Raw genomic sequence first — 22,735 nt, 5'->3', positions numbered from 1 at the left:
GCCTCTAGCGTGCACAACACACGTGCATCAACATTCTAGTCAGCTTTGTTTGAAGAAGTTGCTTATAAGAATTGGAGACACAATTTTTCTTTTTAATTCTCATTGTACGCAAAATGGGTAGACCTGGTAAGATAATTTTATGTTATTTATTTTCTTTTGTTTTCTTAACTTTCTGTAAACCAATGCGTAAAATCTTTCATATAGTATATCCTGATGCGATTGGAAAAATTTAAGGCCAAACCAGGCCTGAAGTTGATACTACGGTGGATCAGTAGTTCTCTCAGGTTGTGGGTTTGATCCCTAGCTACAGCAGGCTATTTTCACCTGGCCATCCTGAATTGAAACGATATGACCAGCCTTGTTAAGACATTACAATATTTAATGGCTTTTCACACATTCCTAAGAAAAAATCTTTGTTCAGAATGGATAGCCTACGCGACATGATTTCAAAATTGTCACTCGTGCCTTGATATGTTCGCGCAAATAAGAATTATGTTAAAACCTAATTAAGTTAATTAAATTAATTTAGGTGACGTTTTTGTCCGCCATATTTATTTTTTCCCAGCGACGTGAATGGCTGAAATCCATTATTTAAAACAACAAAGTGCCACACGAGGTTTGGGCCATAAGTTACCAATGCGCGATGCAAATAAGACGATAATTGGTCAAAATTATCTGCAAAGTGGACAGATTTGATTCACATAAAAATTGTGGTGCGAAACGCAATGATTTCGACGTATTTACAACAGAAAGTTTTCACGTCGCCTAACTAAACGGCTTGCCTAATTAGGTCATGCTGCCTAATAAGGTGTTTACCCTGACTGATAGATGTGCATGTTTTACATGTGTGCCTCAGTCTTAAACTGACTGCCACCCATTTGTCCAAGATTGGGCAGAACAATTCCACTGGTTGATATACTTTCACCTTCATACTTTGCTATACTATCCAAGAACTTTTTTTGTTACTAAAGCAACAGATCACAAAAACTGGTCTAAAAACAAATTTGTCATGTATTTCTAGGGATCATCATCAAACAAATATTTTTCAGACATGCAAACATTAGGAATGTAAAAATATTTTATGGTTATGCTCAAAAATGCATGTTTATTGGACAAAAAAAAATTTCCTTGTGGTCTTTGTTTTGAAAATTTATAGCACCAAATTGGAGTACAATGTTGCTTATAGACAATATTTTGACAGGTTAGAACAACATTTCCAATTATTCTATCCCAGAGGTTAAGATAACATACACAATGAACTGTGAATTTATTGTTACAGTTAATCAGCAAGTGGTAAAAGTAAAATCAGGAGAGGTGGTATCCTCCTCCACAATGCCTACTGCTTTTAGAAAAGGAAAAAAAAGAGAAAGAAAGCTTTCTACCTCCGATAAATTGGAGCACTAAAATAGCGAGGAAATAAAATATTAAATGACACTAAGATTTTTGTCTCAACTATTTGCCCATCCATTGTTCTCTTCTGTGGCGCCGTAGATTAGTGGTTATAGCTTTTGTACTCTGTGCGGGAGACCGGGGTTCGATTCCTCTTGACGCCGATTCAACATGGGCGAGTGAATGTTACCATAGCCCCGGGTTAACCCAAGCCATGTGAGGGAAATTGGGAAGATGGCACACTGTGTGGGCCGTTGGATGTTGCCGGGAGTTGTCTAGTAGAGCGCGGGCCCTAATTGGGTCTGCGTCGCTCAAAATGAGCATTAAATACTCTAGGACTCTCCATCTAAGCCATGGCCCCTCCTGGAAATAATAGACAGGGTATATCCCTCGATATTTGTGAGGCTAGCCATGTAAAATATGCACATCTATCTATCTATCTTCTCAACAATTCAATGTCCCCTAAAAATACATATTCTTGCACACATATTCTTTTAGAATTAGCCAGGCTTAATTTCTGATTTTATTTTAGAAATTCCTTGCGTTTTTTTAGTGTGTCAATTTTATACATATTTGCATCATGTTAATTATTTTTATAGGTTTTGGTGGTGGCGGACGTGGTGGTGGAAGAGGAGGCAGAGGTGGTTTTGGTGGCCGTGGCGGTGGAGGAAGAGGAGGTGGTGGTGGAAGAGGTATGTAAAATACATAAAAGTAAAATCTTAAGGCCTGTTTTCAATGTTACACTGGTATTTTTATGCATGTAACTGTTGAACTGAGTAATAAAGTAGACAGTGTTTTCTCTTTTCTGTTGTTTCTTTGTCTTGCTATTTTGTTAAATTATACTTAAAAAAATATTATAGGTGGGGGTTTTGGTGGACGAGGTAGAGGTGGTGGTCGTGGTGGTGGACGAGGAGGTAGGAAAATTCTTTTGTGTTTTCATGCAACATTTTTCATTCCATCTTGGTATTAAGGAATTTTTAGAAGTTTTGTTGTTAAAATCATTTTTATTTTAAGGAATGAGAGGTGGAAGAAAAACAGTTGTTGAACCACATCGTCATGAAGGTTCGTGGTAATTTTCAATTGACTAATTTAAATTATTTTTTTTAATTCAGACACAGAATTTCAGATTTATTTGTACCGTACTACTTTTCCATTTTATAGGTGTATTCATTGCCAGAGGGAAAGAGGATGCGTTGGTTACATTAAATTTGATACCTGGCAACACTGTGTATGGAGAAAAGAAAGTTTCCATAGATGTATGTTGCACCATTAAAGTGCTTTTTTGTGTGTGTCCACCTTGATATGCTGAAATGGAGATTTCGAAAAAGTTTTTTTATTAATAGGGAGAAGAAGGAGCTGCCAAAACTGAATACAGAGTCTGGAATCCATTTCGTTCGAAATTAGCAGCAGCTATATTAGGCGGTGTTGATAAAATTCACATGAAACCTGGTGCTAAAGTACTGTATTTGGGAGCAGCTTCTGGAACCACTGTGTCACATGTCTCAGACATAGTCGGACCTGTAAGTGTCTTACCTATTCTTTTTATTAGTATAGCTAAGGTTACAATAAATTAAAAAATATTTATATTTTTTTCCCTAACTTTTAGGAAGGTCTTGTGTATGCTGTAGAGTTTTCACATCGTTCTGGACGTGACTTGTTAAATGTGGCCAAACAAAGGACAAATATTATTCCAATTATCGAAGATGCTCGCCATCCTCATAAATATAGAATGTTAGTTGGTAAGTCGAATGTGTTTGTGCGTAATCAATTTAGTTTTTATGAAGTTTTAGGTAATTGTGGGGTATACAGTTAATTTTTCCATGTTGAATTGAATTAGATCATTGTTGTTGTTGTTGTTGTTGAAAACCTGATTGAAACCACCTTTCTTGTAGGTATGGTAGATACAATATTTGCTGATGTTGCTCAACCAGATCAAGCTCGTATTGTTGCTATCAACGCGCACAACTTTTTAAAGAATGGTGGACATTTTGTTATATCTATCAAGGTAAACAAAAATTTTTGTGATGTATACCAAAGCTTCGAACGAGGATGTTTAAATTTTTACGTGTTACGATGAATTGTACAAATAATACGGTTTGGGGTTACTGCAACTTGATCTACTGTCAAGGATACCTAGCATGTCTTTGCATCATACGAAACTAAGATGTTATTGTGAAAATAAGAAGGTATATTGTGTTAATCATTTTTGTTCTGTTTTTACCTCAGGCAAACTGCATTGATTCTACTGCTGCACCGGCTGCAGTATTCGCAGGAGAAGTAAAGAAATTGCAATCTGAGAAACTAAAACCGCAAGAACAACTCACATTGGAACCTTACGAAAGAGACCACGCAGTCGTTGTTGGAACATACAGGTAAAAACAGATGATTCTAGAAATACCTTTGTTATGCATTGGAAGTAATGACAAAGATTTATGCTGTGACGCATCGAATAAGGTTGCGATCTGGAATGTCAAACTTCTACCGTAGGTAAAAATGTTATGGATGCTAACTTCAGCTGTTTTTTCTCTTTATTTAGAGCCCCACCAAAGAAGAAGGATTGATGCATAGCATAGCATTGAATGAATGATTTATTTCGAACTACCCACGTGTTTGCGCTACGTGGATCATTCGACGTTTTGATAATACGAAATGATTGACCAAGTTGGAGGATACAACGACATAGATGGGACAATTTTTTACCGTTTGAAAAACTACATTGAACATGCAAGGGCGTGCAAAATTTTCTCCGTACTGTAGATAGTATATCTCTGCTTCTCATTTTTTGCTCTAAGCGTAATAAGGTGTTTGTATATTCTCTGATTCGATTATTTGTTTATGAAAATGTTTCTTAAAATTTCCATTTATCTTGAAAACAGGTTTTCGTGGTTTGTGTTTATATCTTTTAGTCATTTTACTTATTTTTAAAAAAGCGATTGTATAATTTTGGAAACGATATTTGAATACCAGTCGAAAATAAATATACAAAAACAAGAAGTATATTTTAACTCAGTAAAACTCAGGACAATCCGCAAGTCGACGTTTTTAAAATATTTTTTCATAAAACTAATTTGTAGTGTTTTGTAACATTCAGACAATTCCTGTCATCACATTGTATTTCATTTTTTGTATAGAGAAATATTAGTGGGATCTTAAGTCTTCGGTACTCGCGGGAAAAAAATGTGAGAAAATAAACTTAAATAATTTGCAAGTACATTTCTCAAACGGCAGAAATTTCTGCAGGTCAATATTTTCTGATAAAGAAAGGTCTGAAAACTCTAAGAAAATTCTCGGATTTTACATTTTGGAAAAAGATTTCTTCTTAACGTCGTATTAAGACAGCTAAGAAGCAAAGAACGCTGGCTAATTTAGACTCTAGTTCTGTTGATATAATTTCAGTTAGTTGCTGACTAAACAAGACCAGGTAAAAATCACGATTTTCGTTTAAGAGTCCATGTGGATAAGCAAAATTTTAAAATTATTGAAGGTTGCTTAATTTCATGTCGCCTATTTGGTGGCGTATGTTTCTTGGGTGGTATGACACGGACTACTGAGTTTTGTCTCCATTTACGACAAAATTTAGCGTACTGACCAAAAAACAGGCCGCTTAATGAAACGGTCACATAAAAGTATTGTGTTTTTTGCCGTTAACAGTTTTCGGCAGACATTTTTTCCAAAATTTCGCATGGTGCCCAAAAAAAAACGCATCCTGCTGGATATGCTATGTTTCTTATGTATGTAAATAAACAGAAGTACTTGATGTAACTGAAATTGATGCATATATTTGAAAAATATATATTTCTCCTTTTCAATTCAGGCAGAATGGGCGAAGAAAAGGAATAAATTTTCGCAAGGGATTTAAATTTGCGAATGGCTGAACACTATTATATAATTTGCAGGTTTACTATTTTTGTTCTATCACAACTAATAATCAAATACTGGAGACGCCTTCATCAACCTCAAAGTATGTGTCCTAACCTAATTTATCGGAGGAATCGTCAACTCTTTCATTAACGTAGTAACTGACTGCTGACTCTCGTATTTTACACCTGGCATAATTACAACACACGAATTTTTTTGACAAAAATTTGCAAGATTTTATTTTCGCGAATGGCGTCAGTGGCAATTAAAGCATTCGGTAGAAAGACAAAAAATCGCGATATTTAATTTTAGTGAAAATATATTCCATTGGAGTAGTGAAACTGGGTAGACTTCATGTTGTTCTATCAGTTGGATGAAATTAAGCTGGGGAAGCATTTTGTTTTAACCTAGAAACTCAAATTTGCTAGTGAACTGCACTGCAGATTTGCGCATAAATATAGGAACGTCATTAAAATGTTGTTTTCTTTAATTTTCCATAGAAGCTGTGGCGTACCTTTTTGATAGTTAAATCGACCGTAAAATGCCAAATAATTGAGATTTTTATTACTATGCATACAATGGACCCTATCTTGAACTCTCACGGGACCGGAAAAATATCTTCCAGGTAAGAAGAAAAAAAGTTTAAAAGTCACAATAATAGATGGAAAAAAAAACGAATTCAGGATGTTTTCATTTTAGGTTTTAACAACCGCAAGCTTGCCCAAAAGATTCCCTAGCATCAAACTGTAAAGGTTACTAAAGGCGGGAATATACCGCGAAATATTTCTTTAAAAACATTCAGAAAAATTCTAAACTTTTCTATCGTAATGTATGTTTAGAAAGAATTTAAATAAAAGTTTATTTCACGTGTTGCTAAAGTTTACGATTTTACCAACCGAACGGTTAAATTTTTCTTGTCTTGAAAACAAGATCAAAAGAAAACCGACGTCTGGTAAAAATTTAAATACACTGAAATGCATCCAAAATGGGTGGTTACGTTTATATTTCATTTGATGCATGCTTTGATCACATTGCGCATAGTTAACTGTATCAACCAACAAGAGGCTTATTTGCGCATGATAAACTGTTAGCCAACGAGGACACTATCACTCGACTGCTGTGTAAGCTCACAAGGTAAAGTGATACTTTTGTAACAATTCAGTTTCTCACATACCAAAAGAACGCCACATAAAAGTCATTGCAAAGTGCGGTGCATAGTGTGTACTTGGTACATATTTTATAAGAATAAATTTATAAGAGGCTGGAATGGGTAAAATAAAAACAATTGAAATTTTACTGATATTGTATTTTTTAATGGGGAAATACATCTTTCAAAGCTGAAATTTTCGCTAGAATGATTGTTGTGATTTCGGAAAAAAATTGTATGCAGATTAGATTTTGTAGATTTTGCTGAAAGAAACATTCGCTGAAAGAAACATTCGCAGTAAAAAAATCACTTCGAAATTTTGGAAATTAACTTTAAAGTGTTTTCGCAGATTCCAGAGTTACACCTCGCAGAAGTAAGTTTTCGCAAAATTTAATAGTAAATTATTAGACAATATTTTTGACTAAAAGTTACCGATGTGTTTTATTTTCCTCGCAAGAATAAATTTTGGCGTTTTTTTTCGAAATTTTGTGGTTGAGCAGCTTTGACGTGCTTCGTGGAAAAAAAGGTTAAATCACCGCGAAAATTTCTTCTCTAAAAGCAATTAGCTCTCATGTATGAATTTGCCATCAAAGATTGTACCTCCATACTCAATTCTTACCGTAGCGTAGGTGTTTTCAGTGCGCGCTTTAAAAGTTTCTTCCTCTCATCTTTAGATTATCAACGACACCGATATGGCTATTGGTGGCATTGTAGCTATGGGTGTAGTGTGTGCTGTGTGTTGTACCTGGTTCTTATGGGTGTGGTCAAATGAGGTGAAGCGAAAGTACAAATACAATTAAAAATAAGACTAAAAATTTCAGAGTTAAATAAATAACGAAATAAATAACAGACTGGTAACTAACACATTGCAAATAAACTAAAAGTACTCATTCTTGTTATAAAAGAATAAAAGAAGCTAATGTGAACATACGTCTCGTCGTCTCGGAGAGAGATTTGTACAGAGGATTTTTTTTACCCCATCGGGAGATTAACTCTCCTTTTTTACCCCAAAGTAGATTTTCAGCAAGGGCCTCTTGAGTTTACAAACTGACTTTTCCATCTTTTTAAATCTTGCGAGTAAATTCAAAAGCCACACCAAGACAGTGGTCATGTTGAATGGCTGGTGACTTTCGACGTTTTAAGGTGCTGCGAAACGATTCAATATATGTGTCCAGACAATATTGCGCTCAGGTTTTTTGAAGACAGAAGTTTGCTGCTATGACTCTCCAACATTGTGTAAGGGGAGGGGTAAAAAGAACAGTTGTATCTATTGCCTTTTCTGCCACTAATGTTCAGTTTTTGTGTTTGTCCCAACTACTTTTGGCAACAATTGTAGTTTAAAAAGTTTGAACTTAATTTTATTAGAAAACTTGAGTTAGAAGCAAGGTAAGTGGAATAAATTATGATATTCAATATATATATATGTGGAATTTTTCTGTCATTTTTAGCTATATTCGGATGCCTAATTGATATTTAAGATAATTTAAGATGTTGTTTCTGCCCTCAGCTCGACATTCTTGGAAGTCACTCAAGTTAAAAACCGTTTTTCAGCCCCCCATAAGTAACTCGCTCCTTTTGGACGTTTTTATTATTATGGCGCCGCGTGTATTTATATACGTAACAAAAAATGTAGTACGGACTTGTTTCAAATGGTCTGGCGTTGACTAAGGTATGGGGTAAGATAATGTAACGAATTTTCTACCGCACTTCTTTATCAATTAGCCAGCGCTTCTACTACATTAACGGCACTAAATTTAGTATGTCAAATCCACATTTCGCCGGTAAGAGTTTTTGCGCATAGTATCCTAAGAAACATTTCGTTACTCAATTTCAGCAATTTACTCAAAATCCTCGTAAACTGGCATGTAAACCAAACTAAGCTCCATTAAGATATTTCTCATGAAAAGAATTTCAGATTTGAAAGCATATTTCTTCGCATTTTTTTACATACATATATATATTAATATAAATAATAATCATAATAATATCTAAAAATATAGTCGAAAAATAAAATAAAATCAAAATATACAACACACTTTCCATAATAAAATTAATATTTTATATAATAAATATATTTTAAACTTAAAATTTCATTGGTGTTCAACATAGAATGATACATGCCTAACTTTTAACTTGGTTGTCGTTAATTTAAAAGGGCAGTTCGTCACAAATGATGCAAGCCAAACACACAATTTTATAAGGAGGGCGAGCCTCATTTTTAGAGGACACAACATCCTTTATGGACTCTTAGAAATATTTCCTAAGCAACGTCAAACCATTAAAAAGAGAATTTGATTTAAAAAAAGGTTAATTCTGACTACACAAATCCCCCTAAAGGCGTTTTCTGGATTCAATATGTTTCCTACCGCTGGTGACTTCATAGTAAATATCGCTGTATCTGATTCACCCCATTTTGTACTTATGTATAGGCTGGGGGAGCATGTCGAAGTAACAGAAGTATATCCCATTTGTTCTAAGGAATTATAAGCTATACATTGAATCTAAACACAAAAATGTTTACATAAAATATAAATAAAAATAACAGCTTGTATGGTGTGAAACTTTTTAAAAAATATAGTTAACAGTGGAATGTGTGGACGCATTTGATACTACCACAGTATCAGCAATGTTTATGATGGAGGATGTTACCTTAGGGGAGGATGTTACCTTAACACAGAACAGAGCCTTAATTTCTGGCACACGATGTATCATTCTATGTAGAAAAGTACTTTAAAACACTTTTTATACAGAAATGTTTTTTTTTGCTTAAATTGTTTCTTCATCGTTGTCATTAGAATCATACTCCATAGCAGGCAGTAACAAAAAGCACAAGATTAACAAAATGAATAAGCACTATTATGAAGCTAATACTTTTTAAAAAAAAGTGTGTTTAATTTTTACGTAAAGAAATCTGTTGCACAATGCATAAATATCAGCGGTGTTATCATTTAAAACGTACGACCTCAAACTATCCAAGGTAGCCATATCTTTTCATTTGTTTCGTCTGCCAAATAATAGCAAATGCTAAACACTTTCAGTTTTACCTTGAAAATCAGGTAACCATTGTTGCACTTTTTTTCGCAAATCATTTTTACGCTTCTCTCTTACACGTTCTTCTTTTACCAAGCTTACAAAATTAACCAATGTATGGAAATACAGCTTTGTTATACGTCTAAAAACAAAGCAAAATACGCTCAATAATGTTTAGAACAAGGAATGACCGAAGAAAAAATTAATGGAACCTTTTTGAAAAAAAAAACATAATCAGTTTCTTTATACTGAAAGTTAATGTAAAACTGATATGTTAAAATCTTTCATAACTTACGCTTGATTATGTTCATCTGCTGAACTTTCTTTCGCCCACATTAAAATACGTTCATCTGTCACATAATCTTGCCATGCATTAAAAGCATGTTTTTTTATCCGTTGGATATTATGTTTTCTTGCTATCTTGTTCAACATTTGCAGGTTGAATCTTACCTAGAATAAACATACAGTTGCATGGAAAAACACTGAAAGATTTTTCACAGTTTTAAGCTCGAGATATAAGAGATGTGCAACGGATTTTAGAAAGAATTGTTGATGCCGATATACGGTAACTGTTGATATTTAACACGAAAAAGAAGATTTTACAGGCCACACTAACAGTCGTCACCGGGTTATGGGTTCAACATCTAAAAACCATGTGCATATTTTTTTATAATTCAAGGGAATTTGCTTCAAGCTCACCTCCCAGTATTTGTTCTGCTAACTAACATTGCAAAAACCAGAAATTCAAATTTAGTCACTTCTTCTTTGCCATATTGAGAAAGCTTTTCGTTCAAATTAACTTATTCAGATTTAATCTAAATTTGACACCCGTATATTGCTCAGGAGTGGGCTAGTTATATGAAAGGGTTAAGTGACACAGTTTTAGCATATGATAGTTTATGATAGTTTTGGAGCCGGTATACCTTATTATTGATTTAAGTTTTCAGCAACTTAATTTTAGGAAGAGTAACAAATCTTAAATACTCTTCGATACTAATGTTATACATGTGTTTTGAGATTACCTTGTTTTAAGGTTGGAGGTAAACTGTAATAGACGACCTTCCAATGAAGAAGGTATCGCCTACATGGTAAAATAAATACATTCGCAACATGTTCGTATATATGTTCCAGCCACTTAAATTACATTATAAAGCGTTCTGAGATTAACTTGTTGGATGTAAACTTTAATAGAAGGCAATCCAATGTAAATGGCATACATTCGTTACCTAACTGAACTGACACCTTACAATCTATTGTTTAGTTCGCATACAACAGTAATGTGTTACAACATGGTTATCAATTAAAATACCCAATTAGGCGACGGCAAACACAAATACTTTCAAGACCAACCTAAGTACATGTTAACAACAAAAGAGAAATTCTAACCTTTTGCCATGACCTTAAACTTCTTTTTAACAAGATCTTCTCGTAACAATAGTCGGCCTTATTTTTCTTTTCAGTCACAACTTCTTTTGTGTTTGTGTACCATGACACGAATACTATTCTAAGTAACCTTCCACTGCAGTATTTATTACTTATTTCTAAATTTAACTGTGCTACTTGAATTAATCGCTTTAGTGGTTCCAAGCCATATTTTCGCAACAAAAAGTTCTGGTAATGAGTGGTTGCGAGATTTGTTTTGATGCGAGCTTGTTCTTGTCTTAACTGCTTTTCTTTTTCTTTCTAAAAATAGAATTCTTTAAAAATAGAAAGGCGATATGCAGATTTAAGTTTCGTGGAATCGCAGTTCGTGTTGATTCATAACAACAAATTAAACTAACAAGCAAAACTCACAACTAAACCACTAACGGTATAAACTTTATTAATGATTGCAGTTGAGAATTTTTTTATAATAATTTAATGTTTCACAAATAATTTTAACCAGGAAAAAGAAAATGAAAAAGTCTTTCATAGTGTAAATAATAATTATATTTTTCATCATTTTTTTTTCGAAGAAGTGATAAAATTATTTCAACACAACATTATCTCAATATCTTAACAAACCAACATCATCTCACCTGCATTTCCAACCTGCATTGTTTCTCAACAAATCAACATCGTCTCACCTGTATTTCCAACCTGCATTGCTTCTCAAGAAAAACAACATCTCACCTGTATTTCCAACCCGCGTTGCTCCTCAACAAAACAACAACTTACCTGTATTTCCAACCTGCGTTGCTTCTTAACAAAACAACATCTCACCTGTATTTCCAACCTGCGTTGCTCTTTCCGTTGCTTTATTTTTTCTTCCTTCTCTAACTCCTCCTTTCGTAATCTCTCCTCTTCACGTTTGCGTAATACATTCTATCAAAATAAAAACAAATTAGTATTCACTACATTCAACATTAAAACTTTTTTTTTTGCCGAGGTATTTAATTCATTGTTGAACCAAATAAAAATTTGTCTCGGAGTCACAAAAAGGATTAACCCCTAAATGGTTTCAGGGAAAGATGCAAGGACTTTTTGTCATTGGCAGTGGAGAACGTTAAATAATTCTTTAATTTAAAACATTTTTAAAAGTCTCCAGCACCTTACTTTGGATGGTTTTTTAAACTAAGCAATGAACGGTGAACATTTTTAAAGTTTTTGAGTTTAAAGAGTATTCTGTTATCCTTAAGCACATCAAAAATTGACCAAAGGAAAGACACTCACGATATAAAGACTTAATCTTAATATACATTGTGAAAATAAATAAATACAAGCTGAAAAGTGGTGATATTAAAGAAAGGTAATGCAAACTAACTAATTTTTCTTCTTCTTTTTTTCTTTTCTGTTCTTCCAGCTGTGCTTTTCTTTCCCTTCTTTGACTTTCACGTTCCTCCATAGCTTAGAAAAGAAGTTCGGTTAATATTGAGAAGATTTGTTCAAAAGCTTTAGTCGCTCGTTTTTTATTAGCTATCACCATTCTGTATACAGAAGGTTTATAAGATTTCTATTGTTTTAGGATTTCAGTTAGATGTGATGTTTAGCTGACTACATACACCATTCCCACAATGCATTTTTTAACATTTTAACGTTTACTTCATATTGGTAACTTTTTAATTCCAGTTGTTTAAAGTTTAATAAGGATTAAGGGAGTTCAAATAATGCTTTACTTTGGAATTTTGTCAGTACTGAATACGACACAAAATAAACATTACCTAAATGTAGAGGTTTTGTTGTTTGTTTCTGTGATCGGACATGAAAGTGCTTAATGGGAACTGTTACAACTGACTCTGCTGGGTCACTTCTGGTGGGGTTCGCATCATGTAAGACATCATTCTTTGCACCAATAGAATGTTTGATCAGTGGTGCAGAAAAAGACTTTGCTATGTTATGTTGTATCATGTAATTCTCAGTCACCACAGACTTCTTAGTATATACAGAATTCTGTCTCGGGATATTTTCAACATCTTTACATGGCATTTTATTATGTTGGTGCACTTCTTCATTTCTCTTTTCTTTGTGTTTTTGGAAGTGAGATTTACCTGTTGGTAATTTTTGTGTCTTGTTACGGAGATGTGTCTGATGAAGCTGCTGGTCATTTACCTTTTTAAAAAATAAAAACATGAAAGCTGGTTTGTTTTTAGCAAAGAAATTATGGAAAGGATACCTAAACTCTGTAAAACAACAAAATAAATATTGCTTAACACCAAACACTGGGTTGTTCTTTTTAAAATTTCATGAATTATAAAAGTTCTTTGCTTTTACCAAACCATACCAAACATTTAATTGGTAGTACTGAATACGACACAAAATAAACATTACTCAAATGTAGAGGTTTTCTTATTTGTTTTTGTGATCTGTCTTGAGGGTACCTTTAAGAACTGCTACAACTGATGCTGCTAAGTGACTTCTGGTAGGAGAAAGGGAGTGAGAAGGGGTATCTTTGGTGGAAAAAGGGTATTTTTGGTGGAAAAAGGGTATCTTTAGTGAAAAAGGGTATGTTTGGTGGAAAAAGGGTCTCTTTGGTGAAAAAGGGGTATTTTTGATGGAAAAAGGGTCTCTTTGATGGGTATCTTTGATGGAAAAGAGGGTATCTTTGGTGGAAAAAGGGTACCTTTCGTGGCAAAAGTGTATCTTTGGTGGAAAGGGTATCTTTGGTGGAAAAAGGGTATTTCTAAACTTTGCAACTTTCTGGTATTTCCCCTATCTGATTACAATTTAGATTAACCTTTTTTCGCTTCAAAAAAACAGCAATGAATATAAACATTATAAAAAAAGAACAACCATTTCATTTTACATGTAATATTTCTACATACCTTTTCGTTGGTAAGAACAATTTTTTCATTTGATGAAACAATACATTCTTTCTTGTCTTTCCACAGTAATCCTTTCGAAGCTGCTTCAAGAAACATGGCCATCTTCTTTGCTTTCTTTTCATGTTCAGCAAGTAGAATTTTTTTCTCAACTTGATAGCGTGCATATTTTAACCATGATATAAAACAAGTATGAAGCAGTTTTTTATTGCTGTATTTAATAGCCATTTGTTCTTTCCTAAAAATTGAGAATAGAGGGGCTAAGAAAAAAGTGGCTTTTAGTATTTTAAAAGAAATTTAGTAAAACACACACTCTTCTTTTTGAGTTATGTGATAATACAAGTTTACATTCAGGCATAGCCATAAGAATTGTGGACATGCCTCAAGGGTTAATCCAGGAAATTACTTTTCAGGAAACGAGAAAATCAATTTGTTTATATCAAACAGTTAATATTTTAAAGTGAACCTACAAGATCTAGAACTGTTACTACCACATTTTTCCCTATCCATCACTATAAGAAGTAACAAAGTTTCCATCTGGGTCTAAATTGACCTGTATCAGCCCCTGTGCCTATACAACATTTTTTTAATTTCAACAAACATAAAAAAAACAAAACAAAAGAAAATACCTGTATTTTTCTTTTAAACTCTGTTCAATAGTTCTTGCCTCCTCGCTAGAACGCACACAAGTAACATAAGCCTTCCATGCGTTCCAAGCTTTAAGTTTACACTTCCAATCTGCAACAGCACGTGCCTTTCCCACTTTTATTCTTGTTTCGAGAACCAGATTATACCACAAAGAGAAGTGCTTGTGTAATATCTAAAATGAATTAACGTTAAACACAATGTTTTATTGCGCTAAAAAAAAGATATTGTTAAAATATTCTTTACATAGGTTGAATAATTTTTATAAAAATAATTTTCGCAATTTTATAAAAAATGCAATAAAAATATGGTCTGGAAACTATTGCTAAAAGAGTATTAATCTACAAGCAGAACTTTAAAATTTGGGTACAAAATGTGTATCATTAATTTCTATTACATTGGCTCGCCTTCAAAAAAGGTTTGAGTGAAACTTTAGTAGCTATGCCAGTGCGAATTCTTCTTTTTAGTGAGTGATGCATTCAGTCATCAAAAAAACTCATTTAGAATTTTAAGAATACTACACAGATCCATTTGAAAATAAATTAAACGCATAAATAACAACAACATGCAGCTATAATATCAAGCACATTGTACCAAATAGCCAGATGTGTACATATGGCTAAATACCGTTTGAAAATTTTCTGTCAAATCAGTTGCTTAAAATAACCTTTTTACGAAAAGTCCTGGCATGTTATGAACGTTTTTAAAGTAAGACATACTTGCATATTTTGTTTAAGCTCTTTGAGTGACTTTTTCTCAGCTTCATACTCTACATGCAAACGCATCTGTTCTTCAGCTTCTTTTCTCCTTAAACTTTCGGTTTTTCTGTGTTCTTTCTTTCTACGTAATTCTTTCTGCATCTGAAGTTTAGCTTCATCAAGAATCTTCTTTTTTCTGAGAAAGTAACCAGTAAAAAATAAGAAAAAAAAACTATTTAATCTAATCCAGCCATATACCTGAAAGTTAAGAGAATATTACCGTTCAGATTCTTCAAATCGTTTCCTTTTCTCATCTTCCAGTTCTTTTCTAATCCTAACCATTTCTAACTTAATTGCTTTTTCTTCCACTTTCTCTTTTAGTTTCTTTTGTTTTTCTTCTTCTGCTACTTTAGCCCTGGCTTTTTGCTCTATTTCTTTTTGAGTGGATAGTTCTAACTTTTTTGCAGCAACTTTACTTTTTCTTTCAGCACCATTCATTTTCACCTAAATTAAATAAGTCCTTTTAAAACTGTTTGTGTTTTAAGTAGTAACGATAACCTCTGAGTCCTTTCCCTCCCTTCCACCTGTAAACCTAGACTCCTGTTTAATTCAGTTCCCACTTCAGTTATAACTCCCTTATCCAAACCAACTATGTCACAAACAATTTGAGTAAACAATAAGAAGTAAAGATACACTGCCCAAAATTTAAATTTTTTTATATTTACTAAAAAATACCTGTTGATGTCTTAAATTCATCTTTGGTACTGGATCTTTTAACCTTCTTACAAGTGGCTTCATCCCAAGGTCGATGTTTTTTACAACCTCTTTATTCATCATCCCTCGTAGAACTTCTTGGACTACTAAGCTGTCATCAATATCATCGTTATCTATATTGCCAACTTCCAATAAGTAGTTGGTATAATCTTGTGCAGCTAAAATAACAGAAACTTATAATTGTTACATTTTGAAACTACTGACACTAATGAAATCTATAAGACAAAGTCGAAAACAAGGGCTTTCAAAATGATTCAAATCATTATATGATCTTTAAACTTGGTTTCACACAAATTCACATCATATATATACATCAAATATATCTAAACAAGGTATCGTGACTATAAGAAAGACTGTTGTTAGTAAGATTTTAAGAAAAATATTTCTGATTTTCGTTGATTTCTCAGCTAAATTTAAATAATTTCTTTCACTTTCCTGAAGTTTTACAAAGTTTTATAATTGTGATTGAAAGTACTACAACCTTTACAGTTAAATAGGAATCCATGAAAAAAGGAAAGTTTACTAATTTTTCGATTGGCTTATTTTTTAATCCAGATTTTAAGTTCCTAGACCTTTCTGTTTGACAGCAGCTTTAATCTCTAAATTAAAATCTCCCCAGATAAGTCAAATTAAAGAGTAAATCAAAAAAAATACTACCTGAAGCAGCCTCAGGAAAAAAAATTGGTTTTGGGATTTCTTCTTCTTCTTCATGATTTGTGTCTATATCTAAGAAAGTGTTTCGAAAGTCTGTCAGGTAGTCTACTTTGTTTTTGTTACCACTATGTAAATATGTGTCAGCATCCAACATTAATCTTTTATTAGACGACCAACTTTCCTTTTTGTGTTCTAACTCATGCTGCATATTTGGAAACATTTTCTCTTGCAACCATCCATCTAATAACTCCTGTGCTACAACAAACATGAAAAAAAACAGTATAGGCCATTGACAAACAAAGTTAAGTAGGTTGTTCAATATTATTTTTGAGAGGGGTACAGCTAAGAAATAGTTAACAATGCAAAAAATATGATGAAATACGTTCTGCCCTGTGCTGAGTCCACTTTAACAGGCCAAGAAACTTGCTACATATACATTTCACACAACCTATTTTTTTACGTTATACAGACATTCGGGACAGTTTACATTTTGCTTTATACACTTGAATTTTCACTGTTTGGCACGAGCCACACAAAACCAAGATTTTTTAGAATTTCACAAACACTAACCTTCATACAAGGCTTCATCATCTGGAACAAATTCTCCTAAATGATCTGTTTCGAAAATATCTGTACCATATGCCTCAAGTGCAGCACGTTCAGAAGCATCTTGAACTTTCTAACAAAAAAAGAGAGAAAAAAATTATATCATACTATAGATGCAAAAAGTGTGCAACCGCATGAAATAAACAAAACAAAAATACAACAACTAACTTTTATCCAGTCCTTCATTTTATCTTTCTTTCCTTTTCTTCCAATTTCCTTAAAAATGTAATGACTATATATTTTAACCCTTGTGGTCTGTGTGAAAGGGGGGTAAGTATGGAGCAAATATTCCACAGGCTTTACAGTTATGTGTTAATAAAATACACATCAATTGCCTTTATTTCAGACATGTTCCCAAAGAACTAAAATACATGCAGGGTATTTTTAACACCACTTATTAATACATTGTTCATTTACATGTCAGGGCATGATATAAACACTGAAAAAACCCTAATCAATTCTACGTTCTTGTTTTCTTTTTTTGTTTTTAATAACTATACACTACTGCCCCAATGTAACTTTACATGTACGCAATAGTTATCACCTTTGCATGAGCTTTCGGTATCCTTAGAACTTTCGTTGTTATTGTTAACCTATTGTTAAATACATGAGCTATTTTTGCATGTTGAAAACAATATAATTCATGTCTTGTTCCCGAAATTTAATTAGCTCATGTGAACCGTGTGTCTCCCATTGCTGTATTTAATTGCTGGAGTTCTCAAGAGATCAACAGGAGAAAAAAATTTAACAAAGATGTAAGTATCTATTGTTTATACTCATGAAAGGTTATGTTAAACCATTCGTTTATAAATGTTATGTATTCTCTGATGCTTGTCTTTTACCGAAGCGTGCATGTAATTTTATTTCTCTTCACACAATGCTAAATGTTATATTTCGCACATATAATATACCTAACTCCTAAAAAATCGCACAAACATAAAAGTTAGCGTTTCGATAAAAATTACAATTAGCCTCCATGAAATGAAAACAAACGAAATATAAACATTGTTTTAATGTTCAGATGCTTGACCTATGAACAAAAAGCGGCGTTAGAAATGCTTTTATAGATCGCACATTAAAAATTTAAGAACGAAAAGCGCCGATGAGAAATCTTCCTTAGATCGCATTTAAAAAACTTAAGAATGAAGAAGGGAAATAAAAAATATATTTTTAATCGCATTTTAAAAGTTTAGGAAAGAAAAGCGGCGATAGAAATGCTTTTTAGATTGAGTTTTAAAAATTTAAGAACAAAGAGCGGCGATAGAAAAGCTTTTTTAGATCGCATCGCATAAACGAAATGTTCTCACAATGAGTGTTTAGATCTCTCAATAACGTCAAAAGTTAGATTTTTAGAAGTTTTAAAAGTAGCAGCATTATGTTTTTTAAATATAAAGTGTTATGTTTGTTCTTTTTTCTAGAATAACATATTTTAATAGCCTTCTCAATCTTTAACACGTTTAAACAATAACATGCATGTTACATATGACAACAAAAGGATTCATCAAATCTTATTGGTTATGACTCACATAGGACGATAACATAGAAAGCAATTAAGTTCGTGTGTAAACAAAAGAGATATGAACGTTCTTTATGTACACCTGAGATCGTGACATGAGGTCGTAAAACTCCTGTACATGTAAAGTTACATACAGGCGGTACTGTATGTTTAACTCTCTTTGATCTGAATAAGAACATACTATGAACAATGTTAGGAAGTATAAACTGTTGTTTTTGTTGATCTTTTAAGAAAAATCATTACTATCTAGTTGGTAAAACATTATTGAAAATAGCATAACACTTAAATTTTGACATTAGTAAAAAAACTTTTGACTTATTTTTTTAAAAAAAACTTTGAAAATTTAACATTAATCAATTTTTCTTCTAGAAATTTACTCAACAAAATAAGAGAAAATGAACGACCTTACCATTGGATTTGTTTTTCTTTTCCATTTAAACAGATCGGTATGATGATTCGCCATCTCAGTTTGTTTACGTCAGTTTTTCTTGCTAAAAATAAAAATTCAGTACACAAAAGTTTTTCCTTATTTTAAAAATCTCAACGAGGCAAAATCAATAGAGGGTACAAATAATATTCATATTTTGTTACATTTAATTTAGAAATACAACTTAGAGGAAAGACAAAAATGTTGTGTCTGAAACAATTTACTTAAATTTCTAAAAAATAAATAATTAATAAAAAAATAGTTTTAATGGTTAATAGTTTAAGATTATATTATATATATTATATATAAACCTAGTCACTAATTAGCACAAAAATGTATCGTTTTCAAATAAAATATATATTTTTCAACAGAATAGGAACACAAGGCTTTTTTATTAAATGTATTCCATGAAAGATCAGAAACTTCATTGCTGGTGTTTACTTAACAATGCTTCACCCCAGGTAGTGAACAAAACTGTTTTTTTACCTTGACTTGGAGATTATTTAAAATAAAATCAATAAAAAAGTTATTTTAATTTACACATTATTTGGTTCATAAGAGTCGAGGGGTAAGACTAAGAAAGTTGCTAGCTCAGACACTAAGTGTCCCAAACACAAGAAATAAGTCTTATTTCTTGTGTTTGGGACACTTGTCTCTTGTTTAAAAAAAAATAATGACACTGAAAAAAGGCAACCACATGCCACTGCATTCCATAAAATTGAGAGAATCCATGAGAACAATGGTACTTTAATTTCTTAGTTTCCTATTGTTTCTTTCCAGTTGCCATATTAAACTATTTCTTTGATCACTTTGCCAGCTAAAAGGCTGGCTGTTGTAAAATATGCTTGTTTGGTTGTAAACAGACAACCTTGCTAAAATTCTTTATTACAAACAAAAGCAAACAAAAAGAAATGGTAAGTAAATCTCCTCACTTTATGGCAACTATGATAATTAGGCACTCATTTATTTATTAAAATGTTTGGCCAGAGTTAATTGCATAATTTTTGGCATCCAAACAAAGGAAAATACACAAAGTGAAAGAACTATGGAGATAAATAACAAAACAACTAAATAGTTGAACAAAGGAGCACCATAAAAAGTAAGACAACGGTGAGGCAAAGCTGTCTTTGAAAACAAAGAAGATGCAGAAGATGCATAAACTATCTCGCTTTTATAAAGGTGCAACTGCAATACATTCACAATAGTGACATACACCATTCTTTTGTTTAATTTACATTTGGGAAAACCAAAGTGGTGTATGCTACTAAGTCTGTGACCACAAACCATGCTAGGTCTTTAAGTCTATTAAATAACTCTGATCAGTTGCTAAAAGAACATTTTTGGACACAATAAAAATTTAAGAGGTCTAGATGTAGTCACTAAGTTTGCGCACATTTGAAACAGTTAAATGGGGCGACCAGTGTATTTATAAAAAAAATTTTTTTTAAGGAAACAAATTCAATCATTAATTTACTTCTCTATTGTTTTTCATTTATCTCCAACAAACAATACCAACAAACAAACCAGATTCTTATAAAAGTGTGATACATTATAACCAAAATAAACAAAGAGGCAGCAATGGTTATCCGGACAAGTGCTAAGGGTTGCTAAAAAAAGCAAACTGAGGAAAACAGTTGGGTAAGAAAGCTTTAAATAAAGTGAGAATAGTGTACAACTACATACTTTTTGTTTTATAAGAACATGCGTTATAAAAATATGAGGCTAGAATTTTTGATTAAACACAATAGGTCTACTGTTTAAACAACAGAAATAAGAATTAATGACTAGCCTGGTAAGAAATTTGGTACATACATAAAGCATGTAATAGACTTCAAATTAAATATATACGGCGAGTTGATTCACCTTGTCTATGGTATAAAGCTAAGGTATTAAGAATGGTAGCTAGGAAATTTAAGACTTTAATGTTACCTAGTCAATGACCTGAACATTGTGTTCAGTATTTTGAGGAAAAAATTACCACTTTATGCTCGGGAAGTGTTAATGCATATGATAATCCATATGTCAGACACCATGATCATTTATCAACGCGAACATAATTCCACATTGCCAAGGTATACTTTCTTACAATTAGGTAAAAATACCTTTTGCAAAGCCAAAGTAATGTTAATGTTTACTTTCAGAAGCTCGTAGTCCATTCATGGCAACTTTTGCACTACAAGCAATAATATTTATTAAATTGATACATTTTAAAATAAGTTTGGCATTGAGAAAGGATCAAAAAAGATAAAGGTTAGCAACTTCAATTAAATATTAAATATTGACAAATTAGTTCCGTCACAATAGCCCAGTTGTACTTAGATGCAAGGTTCTGTTGCGGTGCTGGTTTAAATCTTCCTAGGAGACGTTTTTCTAAAATAAAACCTTGCGAACAAAACCTTGTTGATGACGTTGCAACTGCAATTTGAGACATTTATAGTTAGTTAGTTACAAGTTTGAAACCAATACTATCCTCACAGACGAGATAGTAATTAAGGGGTAGCTGGGTTTTCAAAAGAAGCCTGATTTGAATAAGTTAAACCTTATTCACAGAGAATAACATAGAAACTTTGATCGAATTATCATTGTCAAAAATTCACGGCGGTTTCGTAGCGGCCAAAAATGTTTGTAAATTTAGGCCAAAATGTCCAAAAAATTATCATTTGGATGGATGTCTTCCACATTATGTCTGGAATAAAGTTGAGAAAACATGTTTTTTATGGTCCACAGGTTAGGTTAAATATTTTGAATGAAAATTACTTAATTTTATTACTGTCTGAAATTGTCCAAAGGGTTTTTATTGGGCCAAATGAGAGAAATATGTAAAAAACGACCTTTAGAACCTCAATGTATGCTTAAAATTAACTGAATAAAAAACATTACTTTGGATTGTTCGACAAAATAACTCTAAATCCATAACACATATATATGTATAACATATTTATATATTTAAAAAGGAGAAAAGTAGATCATTTTAATACTTTTTATTTCCAAGTTTCAAAACTTTAAAAATGATAAAAACACAAAATTTCAAAAAAAATTGTGGAAGCCATTTTAATTTTGTCCGCAGTTTTAAGGGGGATTTTCACGAAGCGAATTGAGCGGTGAATTCGACACGGCGAATTGTATCTGAGCATGCACAGTTCAATGCAAATTCAAAACAAACAAAACTGTGCATGCTCGAATCGAATTCGCTGTTCAATTCGCTTCGTGAAAATCCCCCTTTACCGTAGCGAAACAGCCACGAATCAAAGAAAGAATATCAAATTTGAGCAGGGAACAATATCACGTGACATGTGCCCGCGTGTTCTGAATGTATATATATAGGTATACTTTGGGTATGCATCGGCTGTAGTAATTTTGATATGCGACAAGTACTTTATGATGGTGTAAGAGCTAGCGGTTTTTTCTTAAAACAAGTAGTAGAAAAACGAGACAGGTATCCTTTCTAACAGCATGACGACGGGAGCACACCTGGAATGGCATCCACCATGAAAAATAATTGTCGTGTAACCGGACACAAAATTAATCGGTGCGCAAAAACTCTAGTTTCCAGGACCCTTTTTATTTCTATGACCCTTCATTCGCCTTTTGGACTAGAAACGAGAATGGGGTGCCGTCGAGTTGGATGCGATTCTTTGAATTGCGAAAGCCTTCCCATCACTTTCGTTCTTTTCGCTAATAAAGGAAGTTTTAACTTTTGATTTTGCTAGCTATTATTACAGGCTTTATAACTTTGTCTTTGTTGTTAAGCTT

At 32.8% G+C, this 22,735-nt stretch overlaps 2 protein-coding genes across 4 annotated transcripts; one reads left to right on the top strand and one right to left on the bottom strand.

The window, feature by feature from the left end:
• Positions 1 to 9: 9 nt before the first annotated feature.
• Positions 10 to 4,536, top strand: LOC130635590 (rRNA 2'-O-methyltransferase fibrillarin-like). Its single transcript, XM_057444952.1, has 10 exons — positions 10 to 126; positions 1,989 to 2,081; positions 2,250 to 2,303; positions 2,404 to 2,451; positions 2,551 to 2,645; positions 2,733 to 2,909; positions 2,996 to 3,128; positions 3,282 to 3,394; positions 3,616 to 3,761; positions 3,926 to 4,536. The coding sequence occupies exons 1-10, from the start codon at positions 114 to 116 to the stop codon at positions 3,948 to 3,950; spliced, it is 897 nt and encodes a 298-aa protein (XP_057300935.1). The 5' UTR covers positions 10 to 113; the 3' UTR covers positions 3,951 to 4,536.
• Positions 4,537 to 9,288: 4,752 nt separating this feature from the next.
• On the bottom strand, positions 9,289 to 22,721 carry LOC130635584 (coiled-coil domain-containing protein 191-like). Of its 3 annotated transcripts, XM_057444945.1 has the most exons (16): positions 22,313 to 22,721; positions 18,965 to 19,046; positions 17,208 to 17,255; positions 17,004 to 17,112; positions 16,437 to 16,688; positions 15,741 to 15,937; positions 15,286 to 15,509; positions 15,027 to 15,201; positions 14,292 to 14,482; positions 13,666 to 13,900; positions 12,565 to 12,952; positions 12,168 to 12,250; positions 11,627 to 11,728; positions 10,811 to 11,107; positions 9,720 to 9,874; positions 9,289 to 9,566 (listed from the first exon to the last, which is right to left on the bottom strand). In XM_057444945.1, the coding sequence occupies exons 2-16, from the start codon at positions 19,016 to 19,018 to the stop codon at positions 9,419 to 9,421; spliced, it is 2,658 nt and encodes an 885-aa protein (XP_057300928.1). In that variant the 5' UTR covers positions 19,019 to 19,046; positions 22,313 to 22,721; the 3' UTR covers positions 9,289 to 9,418. The 3 variants fall into 3 exon arrangements, with proteins under 3 accessions (XP_057300928.1, XP_057300929.1, XP_057300930.1); XM_057444946.1 differs by lacking the exons at positions 18,965 to 19,046; positions 22,313 to 22,721 and having other exon boundaries at positions 16,437 to 16,683; positions 17,208 to 17,256; XM_057444947.1 differs by lacking the exons at positions 17,208 to 17,255; positions 18,965 to 19,046; positions 22,313 to 22,721 and having other exon boundaries at positions 16,437 to 16,683; positions 17,004 to 17,196.
• Between the last annotated feature and the right edge of the window lie 14 nt (positions 22,722 to 22,735).

This window comes from Hydractinia symbiolongicarpus, chromosome 3, assembly GCF_029227915.1.
Source record: "Hydractinia symbiolongicarpus strain clone_291-10 chromosome 3, HSymV2.1, whole genome shotgun sequence".
Classification (NCBI taxonomy): domain Eukaryota; kingdom Metazoa; phylum Cnidaria; class Hydrozoa; order Anthoathecata; family Hydractiniidae; genus Hydractinia; species Hydractinia symbiolongicarpus.
This window is presented reverse-complemented; position numbering and strand designations above follow the sequence as displayed.

Coding starts and splice junctions, on each gene's coding strand:
- LOC130635584 (XM_057444945.1), bottom strand. CDS start 19,018: ATGGCGAATCATCATACCGATCTGTTTAAATGGAAAAGAAAAACAAAT. Junction 17,113..17,207: donor AAATGAAGGACTGGATAAAA/GTTAGTTGTTGT, acceptor TTTTTTTGTTAG/AAAGTTCAAGATGCTTCTGA. Junction 12,251..12,564: donor AACAAAACCTCTACATTTAG/GTAATGTTTATT, acceptor TTCTTTTCTAAG/CTATGGAGGAACGTGAAAGT.
- LOC130635590 (XM_057444952.1), top strand. Junction 2,304..2,403: donor TCGTGGTGGTGGACGAGGAG/GTAGGAAAATTC, acceptor TTTTATTTTAAG/GAATGAGAGGTGGAAGAAAA. Junction 2,452..2,550: donor TGAACCACATCGTCATGAAG/GTTCGTGGTAAT, acceptor TCCATTTTATAG/GTGTATTCATTGCCAGAGGG.